The sequence below is a fragment of the Callorhinchus milii genome, unplaced genomic scaffold (genome assembly GCF_018977255.1).
Source record: "Callorhinchus milii isolate IMCB2004 unplaced genomic scaffold, IMCB_Cmil_1.0 Scaffold8, whole genome shotgun sequence".
Taxonomy (NCBI): Eukaryota; Metazoa; Chordata; class Chondrichthyes; order Chimaeriformes; family Callorhinchidae; genus Callorhinchus; species Callorhinchus milii.
In genome coordinates this window covers 5,463,039-5,473,532 of record NW_024704749.1, presented here as the reverse complement: position 1 = coordinate 5,473,532, position 10,494 = coordinate 5,463,039, and the positions used below count along the sequence as shown (strand labels likewise).

Sequence of the window (10,494 nt, the reverse complement as noted above, 5' to 3'; positions counted from 1 at the left end):
CAATGGAAAATTGTCCTCTTGACACTAAAAGCCATTTCAGGTATTTGATTAATGTGCACCAGCAGTTGTCCAAAATTAAGTGTGACACACTACAATTCCTCCACCTTATAGCAATCAGCAGGAGCTGGCTGTAAACCAGCTTGTTCCATGTCACTGGAGGGAGAAAGCATGACATTCAAAAGCTCAGGAGCTAAAGTTTCAAATATTCTGAACTCGCATTCAGATTGCAGTTAAAACCTGCAGACATCTCGTCTCAGTTCAGCTCTGCTCGTAAAGTTATACTTTAACATGTCACAGCCTGCTGCTGTTAATTAGATTCAGAATATTAACTAATAAGAAGAATAAATAATAAGCGTTAAGATTTGTCACGGAGCCTTTCATGTCCCGAGGACGTCCCAAAGCTCTACACAGGACATGCTGTAAAGCGGGGACCGTGTTTTTGTGGGCGAACCCGGCAGCCAATTTGCGAACACCGATGTCCCACAAACAACCATGACTTGTGAATGACTTTTTAACTGGGGCTCAGCAATTGACTTGTCACCCAAATGAACGACTATTAGCTGTGCAACATTTATGAAATCTAAGCAGTGATGCCACAAACCAAGTACAAATATTCCAGTGTGTTGACTATATTGTATCTATGTATAACAAAGTGCATTCGTTTATAAATGATTAATTAATTAATCAATTAATAAAGGAAAGGGGCACCCCCTAGAGTATTTTTAAATATAGCTGGTAGATGAATCCCCAGGTTCATGTTACATTAACAGGTTAACGTTTCCAGCTTAAACAAATTCAACTGCTACTATTGGCTTCTACTTTTCTTAAGACACGGAAAATCTCTCTGCTTTGTCCGCAGGCTTAAAGAGCATTGCGTCCTATAATGGCAGAGCTTTGGTTAAACTGCCCAAATAGTATGCTTCCTCTGTAAGTTTGCTGAAAGCCTTGAATTTGTTTAATACTGCATTTGCAGTCATTTCGGAAATATGTTACATATTAAGCTTGCCTGCACGACTGATATTAAATTAATAATGGGTTAAGGAAATGAATCATTAATGAATTTAGAAAATACAGGATTATTAATATTGTATGTGGCTGCAATGTCCCATGGGGTTTTATAAAATATGTTGGTTATATTTCACTTACCAGCAATTAATATCACTTCAGTCTGCACAAGATGCGTGAAAAAAAANTCACTTATACTGTGTGCAGTTGCTCAAGATCATTAAAATTAGATTGCATTTACCATCCACTCAGCAGGCTCTGGCCTGCTCCACGTCCCCTGCCCGGTCCACCCTACCATCAGCAGTCGGGCCTTCAGCTTCTCTCCCGCCACCCTTTCGAACTCGATCTCACAGTGCCTTTTGTCTTATTCCATCCCTTGCCTCCTTCAAAGCATGTCTTAAGACCCTCCTCTTTGACCGTGCATTCAGCCACTCTCCTTACCCTACCCTCCCTGGCCTCTACCCCTCCTGATCCCAAACCCCTGCTCGGATCCAAATCCAACTGTCCAGCGCCTTGGGACATGCTGCTGACGTGAAAGGCGCTGTGTAAATGTATTTTGTTCTTGTTATTAAGAGTACAATCCCATCACCTCTGGATCTTGGTTTGATCCACATTCAGACTGACACATCTCGGACAAGATTCTGAGAAATCTCAATCTAGTCAGTAGTGGGTGAAAGTCTAGAGCACAAAAGTGACCACAATTAAGCATTAATCCAGTCGAGATTGTCAGTTTAAAGGCTTAAAGAGGCAACAAGAGAACTGACGTAGGAAATGGGAGCTACGATATATTGCCCTGCCGTTAAGTGTATTCAACAGATCAGGTCATTGACTTGGAGAGGCTACAGTGCTTGGACACAATGCTCTAAACCAGATCTTTCTTTTAGCCTCTTAAACCATGTTAGGAATCAGAATTCTCCATCTGCTGGAAATTGTTTTGACCTTGGAATCCACGTTCTATGCACATTGGTAAGTTTCTGCAGCCTGACCCTTCGGATAACTGGTGTCACGTTTCGCAAAGTTTCCTCTTGAAAATAAACTGGGAATCAAAAGGAATTCCTTACCCAGAAAAATCCAGCAGCAAAATCCGGAATGTTACACAAGATTTATTGTAAGAAATCGCAAGTCATCGCTGGTCACGTCCCACTTTTCCTCTTCCCATTTGGGATATTTTACCTTCAACCTCTGCTGTGCCCAAGTTAAGATGGTTAAAAAACAGAAGATAAATCAATTCTTATTTGAAGTACGTCAGTACTTTGAATGAACAGAAAACGGGTTTCTAAAACATCGGTTCTTTATTGTGCTATTCTTATTGTGCATTCAAAAACACTTTGATACATCTTTTAGTTTATATGTCCTCTTAATTCCCATACAGAAAAATTAACAGTAGCTAATATTGTTAAGACCCAGAATAACAAAAACTGGAAGCACGTCATTTGTTTCCATAGCCCTAATGAACAAGATGCTCACTATATTACAAATCATCTTTGAATACATGGATATACAAAAAAAAGCACTAAGAAATATGTTGGCTCATATGGATACATTCTATTCATCAGTCCTTTGCTTCTGACTGTCATACCAAAATAATTTCTTGTCCAGAACAATTAAATTGATCTACGACTTGCACCTTGCAATGCATCAAAGTCTTCATAGAAGCAAACATTTACTTAAAACTTGACTACAAGGGGCTTGTATATCAGTTTGTGAATGGAAGATTTCCCTCCCCTCTCTCAATTCTCACAAGAGATGGCCAAGAAAGGTCAACATGCTTGGGAGTATTCTTTGGTTCAAGTTATGTATACTGTAGAAAGCATTTCCTTCCACAACCTGCACCTGAAAGTTAACAGATGAACAAGTAGAGCATTCTTTTTGGAGCACGAATACACGATTGGAAAATAATTCAGTCTGTAATAATTGCATCCTTTTAAAAATTCATGCAGACCATCAAATATGGTTTGGCCTCTTTACGGACAGCAGTTATGTTCCCAATTTCAAGACTCTAATGCTGCCATTCATCATTCTTTGATTGGAATGACTGTTAGGATTGATTACATTAGATTAACTAATGCTTGAACCCCACATTGAGCAATTTCATGTGACTGCATCAAATATAGTTCAATGATGTCCAAACCTACAAAACAGTCGCTACAATTTACAGTATATCCTGTGAAGTGCTTTGAGACGTCCTCCCGATGTAACAAATGAAAGATTATTATTCTAAATGATTACAAATCTGCACCAGAAACATAACCATTTGGTTCCACCATCTTCTGATCATGACCCTTTACCAATTGCCAAGAATTTAAAATGACATTAGAGCAAAGACTCATAAATCAGGTGTAGGGTATGTCTTAATTTCAATAAACATACGGATATTTACATATTGTTCAAATTAATTTCCAAATATGGAAAGCAATAGCAATTAGGGTTGCAGATGATTTTTTGTTAGCTTCTGGCAGTAATCTACTCAGGTTGAGGAATTGATCGCAGACTGATTAGGTTTTGAGATGGAGTCATTTTTGCACATGGTCACATCCCCGGCTGCCATCAAGAGAGCTCAGAAGTTAAAATAAATATTAAATAGGCATGTAGAAGTCAGATTTACCACACTCTCGTCACTAAAGTTTTGAATAACTTGTGTAATCCTTCTGTGGTGAAACTTAATTTGAGGATCCCGGTTCGATTCGTGGGCGGGGTGAAACCTTAAGTTGCCTTACTCCACACGCTTCTGTTGACCTAGCAGTAAGTAGGAACCTGGGTGTTAGTCGATTGACGGATTACTTTCCGAGGGCAATAATCCCTCCAAAAAGAATAATAATTTGGTCGCTCAATCCACAACTGTTTTTGGGACACTGCTGTGCGCAATCATCTGACGCATTTCGCCGACAAAGTACAGTCAATCCACTTCACACCAAAAAAATATGAAGTGCCTTGAGAAGTCTCAACGACGTGATAAGGCGCTATTTCAAATACAAGGATTATTATTTGATTCTTTTGGGGTTTTGACAACCAAACAGTTCACAATGGAAGCAATTCTGGAGGGTCTTCTCCATAACAATACTTTGCTGTCGGATCTCTGTAGTTATTTTCATGCTGAACACTCTGTGGCGGAAAGGGGAGGGAAAGAAAGAAATATATTAATTGATGGAGGTCAATGAACAGAAGCCTGAAAAATGACAATAGAAAGGCAATTGCAATACCTATCAATTACACTAAGGCTTTCATTCTATAGAAAAATGAGCAGGTAAATCCTTCTGTCTTGTTTTTTTACATGCTGGATTGCTTATGAAGATAACAGACGTTCAAGACCTACAAACAAATTTATGAGTGGGCTCAAACAGCAAGCTCACAACACCACCAGTATAAAGTGGGGTGTGGGTACACATCTTATTAAAGCTAGGAAGCATTGATGGGAACAGAAACCTAACCATGATGGGATTGAAATTAGACCTGTAGGACAAATAGAAAGTTGTTCAACTGAATAGCGTTGAGCAGTCCAATTTCATGGTATGGCTCTTTCTGCAGAATATATCCACGCTCACAAAATTGCATGAAAAGGCATCCTGTCTATTTCAATATTTTTGAATTCTGTTAATGTTAATAAAAATGCAATCCTTGTAGAAATTACTTCCGCAGGAGTCTTTCGATTGCAATTTACTTCCACACAGTGAGGCGGGGAATAGATGTTACAAAAAGGACCGGTATAATGCTAATATTGCTACAAAGTGCATTAATACACACCTCCAATCAACAGGATAGACAAAATAAAGTGAATCGTGCAAGTAAGCAGTAAGCAGATGTCCAGTGTAAAGAGGTTTAACATCATTGGCCTATGAGCAGCATTTTTGAATAGTTGGGAGTTTCTTTACATCAATAGAATTTACCTTAGGTTAGCTTATTCCATTTGTGGAAAATGTTGTCAAATTGAGTTTTTCCTTCCAATTAAGTCTGCTTGTTTTTATCTGAACCCGATAATAATAATCCTTGCATTTGAAATATCCAGAACAAACCTGAGATGAAGTCCTGCACTTTGCCAAGCACAGCTCAAAGTGATCTTCAATCGCTGTAAACAGATTCTGGAAAGCCTCCGCAGCTCTGTTCAGGAAACGCTCTAACAGAGGTTGCTTAAAAAGAGAAAGTATTTGAGTTTCAAACAACAACAACTTGCATTTATACAGCACCCTCCACGAGGGCAGGGTCTCGGAGCGCTTAAAGGTGGCGGAGCCTAATACCAAGCCTGGGTGAGGGAGGAGGTGAGCATAAGCACAATCGAAGAGGAAGGACTTTAGTCGCAATCTAAAAGAGTGGAAGGAAGGGGAAAAGCGGAGGGTTTGGAAGAGAGAGTTCCAAAGCTTCGGGGCGTAGGGCTGAAAGCGTGGTCGCCGATGGTGAAGCTGAAGGACAAGCAGGAGGCCAGAGCCAGGCGAGCGGTGGCAGATGGTAGTGGAATGGGGTGAAAGCAGGTCAGAAAGGTAGGGAGGTGCAATGGTAACTGAAAGAACTGAGCTCAAGTCAAATTTCACAAAATGCATTCAATTCAAGATATTGCCAGTATGGTTTGGGTGATTTCCAATCTACAACTGATCTAAATATTTTAGATTTAGGTAATTGTTACCTGAATATGAAATATTCAGATAAATGCAAAATTACATTCTGGTTACATTGTGACTTCTGCCATTCACAATGTAACCAGAATATAGTTTTCATTGCAGAATGTAATGAGATGCCATTATTTTTGGAACACACTTCATTAGCAGTGCAAGCAAGTCAGTGTTGCATATTCCTAGTTAATACAATAAATATTTATATAGTTTATATAAATATATGAAATGTTAACACTAAAATAATTGTTCCATCTAGGATGCAGAATTTTAAACAACTATATATAAATATAGTTTCACCCACAAAATATACACTCAATTCACTATACAGTATATTCTGTGAAGTACTTTGAGACATCTCAACGATGTGATAAGGCGTTAATATCAAATGCAATCAATATTATTAAATACAAGTGGCTATATTTGAATTCTAATTTATTTCTGAAATCTTCATGGATCTTTAATTGATATCCAAAGGTAAAATTGCATTCAACAGTTGGCACTGCATACTATTTTGTAATATATATCTGATATTCTGAATTGGTGAGATGTCTTAAATGTCTGAATAGCAATACAGAAAACACTTTCTCACCTTATCTGGTTGAAGGCAACAGGAGACACAGTACTCATAGACACTGCAGCAGTCATTGAGTAGGCAGGTGTCGCACGCATACAGTTTTGTGCTGGGTGCATTAACACTGCAGCAGCCATTTACAAGCATGTCTTTTCTCTCGCACACATAACCTGTATACATGAAGTGCAAAGAAAAAAACGGGAAGGGCAGATATAAAAGCTGTACACCTTCAGCGTTCCGCAACTTATTTCAAACAAGAGGGGCGATTCTCCATTCTTCTCTCAGTAAATTAACGGACCTGAACAAAGTGAGCGTGTAATGGGTTTTCTGTAAACTTATGGACCAGCTAAGAAAATGTTTTTGTTCGCCAAGATCAGTAAATGTACTGACCTTTGGAAGAACAACATTGTGACCGATGAATACAATACATTCCGCAAACAAATACTTTTTATACTAAAAAAAATTGACTCATGAGCAACAGATCAGGTTGAACGGTAAAGATTGCCAAACAGTATTTAGCATATCACCTACACTACACTTTACAGTACAGTAAACCTCACATAGGTCATATCAGTTGGGACCACACATTTAATATGACATACAAAGTATGAGTTATGTCAAACTTGCATTGAATATAAACTTTTGAACGGGACTTGGGCAGATGGACGAGTTAGGCGATTATACGATTTATATAGATCAGACTTATTTTACTGTATATCCTGTGAAGCTCCTTGAAACAACCTCTCGACGCGAAAGGTCCTACATCAAATGCAAGGATTTTTTTTTTTTAATTGTTGCACATCGCTCTATGTCAGTTCCTCACCTTGCTCGTCTGTGATGAGCAGTTTTCCTTGGATGGAGTTTCGACATTGTGTGTATTGCCTGCTGCTGTTACCTAGGTTGAACCGCACTTTCCATACCAAACGCCGCTCAGGATCACGAAACTGTAACAAGTTTCGATCCAGTATTGTTCTTTCTTCCTAATAGCGGGTGAACCAGAAACAAGACCAAGATATTAACAGCAATTTAAGTATTTTATAAAGCACTTTTCACACGGATAGCATCATGCAGTGCTTAACAGTGACGCAGAATCGTGGGATGTGGGGGGGAAGAAATGACTGAAGGCACGGTCGCAGAGGAAAGTCTTCAGGTGTGATTTGAAGACAGGCAGAGAGGGGGCAAGTCAGAGGGATTGAGGTAAGGAGCTCCAGAGATACAGGGCAAATTTATAGTTTATGTACTAAGTTTATAGCACTAGAATTATCTATTATATTCTGAAACAAATTACAAAACTAATTGTTTGGAAGGTTGAAACATAATTTTTATTACTGCAGCAATTCTTGCGGGGAAATAAACTTCAACAAATGCTTTGTACAATTTAAATGTTTCCATTTGTATTAGATTTAAAATCCTAAATATGAAATCTAGCCCCACATGACTCTACAATGAAGCAGTGATACAGTATACTAGCGCAGTGTTAACACATAAAATAATTGTCAAGCAAGAATGCAGAATTTTAAACAACTGTTACATATGCGAAAGGTTATAATAATGTCAGTTCAAATAAATGACAATCTTAATTAAAAAGCTTTACTAAATGATACAGATGATGAAAGGGCTCATTAAGAACGATAGTTATTACCATGACCATGTTTTGCACATTTTCTGGCATTTAATGTATTCATTTTTACAACTGATTAAAATTAAATTATGAATAGAAAACGCAGCCAGTCATACTTTTCTTACTAGAGCCATTGGTTACTTTAATGTACTATATATTATCACATTGCTTATAAAGAGTATACACATGCTTTATGCAAGTGTAAAACAACAATTTCCATTGATATTGCACCCGTCCCGTAAAATAACTTCTCAGAGCACTTGGGTACTAATGCATCCTACACTTCAAAAAGGAAAGATCCATTAGTTTACTTTGATTCCCAACTCCATTCACTTCCTCTTAACAAGAGAATGAAATGGAATTCTCCTTCCCACATCAAAAATTCCTGCTGCAACAGTGTTTCCTTGAAGTGCATTAATTATTAATATACTGTAATGATGCAAAATTCAGAACCAACAGTAATTGATTTAAACAATAAATCTGTCAAATGGTAAACACTGTTCCTGAGGCACTAAGAACAGAATGTAATAATAATTTTTTTTTGCAGTTCATATAGCTCATTTCACATCGGGAGGATGTCATAAAGCATTTCAAGGATTTACTGGATAATATAGTGACTGTATTTTGACCACAGCACAGCAGTTGGCAACATCAAACGTAAGGAAGCAATATCCCAGGTGTTAACCTGGCTCAGTCATTAGCACTCTTGGCAGAATCAGAAAGTTCAAGTCCATGTTGGAACAATGAACACACAGAGTCTAAGCTAATGTTCCAATACAGTGCTGGGGAATGGGAGTCAGGGGAGCACTGTAATGTCGAAGATACTGTCCATTGGACGAGATGTTAATCTGAAGCCCCATCTGCCTGACCAGGTGCACAGCAAGGATCCCATCGTCATTCACCAGATAAGTTTTATTTGCATGGTCCTGGGGGCATCTGATATACCATCTTATCACGTCATTGAGAAGTCTCAAAGCGCTTCACAGAATATACTGTAAAGTGAATTAACTGTACGTTTTGTGGGCAAAACGCTGCAGCCAATTGCGCACAGCAGTGTCCCACAAACAGTCGTGGATTGAGTGACATTATTATTACTCTACTCCATGTTGCACAGCAACAAATTACATTTGTATAGCGCCTTTCATGTCGGGAGGATGTCCTAAGGCATTGGATAGTCAGGGATTTGGACCTGAGCTCGGGGTTGGGATCAGGAGAGGTGGAGGGGTAGGAGGCTGACCGAAGCTGCGGTTGAAGAGGAGGATCTTGAGACGAGCCTTGAAGGGGGCAAGGGAGGAGGGTGAGGCGAAGGGACTGTAGGTTGGAGTTCCTTATCCAGGGAGGCTGGAGTTTTTCCCTTCCCTTCCTCCCTGCAAGGAGACCCCTCCAGCCCCCAGAAATCCCTACTCCAGTCCCTCCCCACCTCCCCAACCAGCAGCCCTCCCACCACCAGCCAGCAGCCCCCCCCCCCCCCCAGCCAGCAGCCCCCCCCCCCCCCAGGCCAGCAGCCCTCCCTCCCCCCAGGCCAGCAGCCCCCCCCCCCCCCCAGGCCAGCAGCCCCCCCCCCCAGGCCAGCAGCCCCCCCCCAGGCCAGCAGCCCCCCCCCCCAGGCCAGCAGCCCCCCCCCCAGGCCAGCAGCCCCCCCCCCAGGCCAGCAGCCCCCCCCCCCCAGGCCAGCAGCCCCCCCCCCCCAGGCCAGCAGCCCCCCCCCCCCCCTAGCCAGCAGCCCCCCCCCCCCCAGCCAGCAGCCGCCCCCCCAGCCAGCATCTCCCCCCCCCAAGGCCAGCATCTCCCCCCCCAAGCCAGCATCTCCCCCCCCCAAGGCCAGCAGCCGCCCCCCAAGGCCAGCAGCCGCCCCCCAAGGCCAGCAGCCGCCCCCCCCAGCCGCCCCCCAAGGCCAGCAGCCGCCCCCCAAGGCCAGCATCCGCCCCCCCAGCCAGCATCTCCCCCCACCCCCAGCCAGCATCTCCCCCCACCCCCTCCACCCCCAGCCCCCTCCACCCAGCCCCCCAGCCAGCAGCCCCCCCCAGCCAGCAGCCCCCCCAGCCAGCAGCCCCCCCAGCCAGCATCTTCCCCCCCCAGCCAGCATCTTCCCCCCCCCAGCCAGCATCTTCCCCCCCAGCCAGCATCTTCCCCCCCCAGCCAGCATCTCCCCCCCCCCAGCCAGCATCTCCCCCCACCCCCAGCAGCCCGAGAGGAGGGTGAGTGGGGGGGGGGGGGTTGGGGGGAACCACACGCACCTGCTTGAGCGTGCTGCTCAGGAAGTAGATGAGCGACAGGCCGAAGACCACGGCGAGGACCCAGCGCTTCCTCAGCACCCTGCGCCACACCATGGACACGCACTGCACCATCGGGGCCGAGCAGCCAGCGCCGAGGCGACGCTCATTTCCGCAGGGCCCTCGCGCAAACCAAGGCCGAGGCGGCAGCAGCAGCTGAAGCCCCGCATCCACAGACAAGAACAGCGCTCGGCGGCGGCGGCGGCTCGGCTGTCAACAACCACCGCGGGAGCGGAAATCCCGCCCACACGCGCCGCTGACCCTATTGGAGGAAACCGCTGTCAATCATCGATTTGACCGGAAGGGCGCGGGGGGGGGGAAACCGTTGAAGTCGCGAGGGAGGAAGGGAGGGAGAGGAGGACCACGTGCCGCTCCGCTGCTCCGATCCTATTGGAGGATGCAGCTGTCAATCGTCGGTTT

The 10,494-nt window shown here is 43.4% G+C and overlaps 1 protein-coding gene across 1 annotated transcript; it reads right to left on the bottom strand.

Annotated features, from left to right (window-relative positions):
• Nucleotides 1–3,953: 3,953 nt before the first annotated feature.
• Nucleotides 3,954–10,313, bottom strand: spring1 (SREBF pathway regulator in golgi 1). Its single transcript, XM_042337494.1, has 5 exons — nucleotides 10,039–10,313; nucleotides 7,004–7,160; nucleotides 6,199–6,350; nucleotides 5,016–5,129; nucleotides 3,954–4,107 (listed from the first exon to the last, which is right to left on the bottom strand). The coding sequence occupies exons 1-5, from the start codon at nucleotides 10,147–10,149 to the stop codon at nucleotides 4,024–4,026; spliced, it is 618 nt and encodes a 205-aa protein (XP_042193428.1). The 5' UTR covers nucleotides 10,150–10,313; the 3' UTR covers nucleotides 3,954–4,023.
• Nucleotides 10,314–10,494: the final 181 nt, after the last annotated feature.

Excerpts from the sequence above, each read along its gene's own strand:
- spring1 (XM_042337494.1), bottom strand. The coding sequence starts at position 10,149 with ATGGTGCAGTGCGTGTCCATGGTGTGGCGCAGGGTGCTGAGGAAGCGC. Across the intron at positions 6,351-7,003 it reads GCTCATCACAGACGAGCAAG|GTTATGTGTGCGAGAGAAAA; the intron begins GTGAGGAACTGA and ends TCATGTATACAG. Across the intron at positions 5,130-6,198 it reads GTTGCCTTCAACCAGATAAG|CAACCTCTGTTAGAGCGTTT; the intron begins GTGAGAAAGTGT and ends TCTCTTTTTAAG.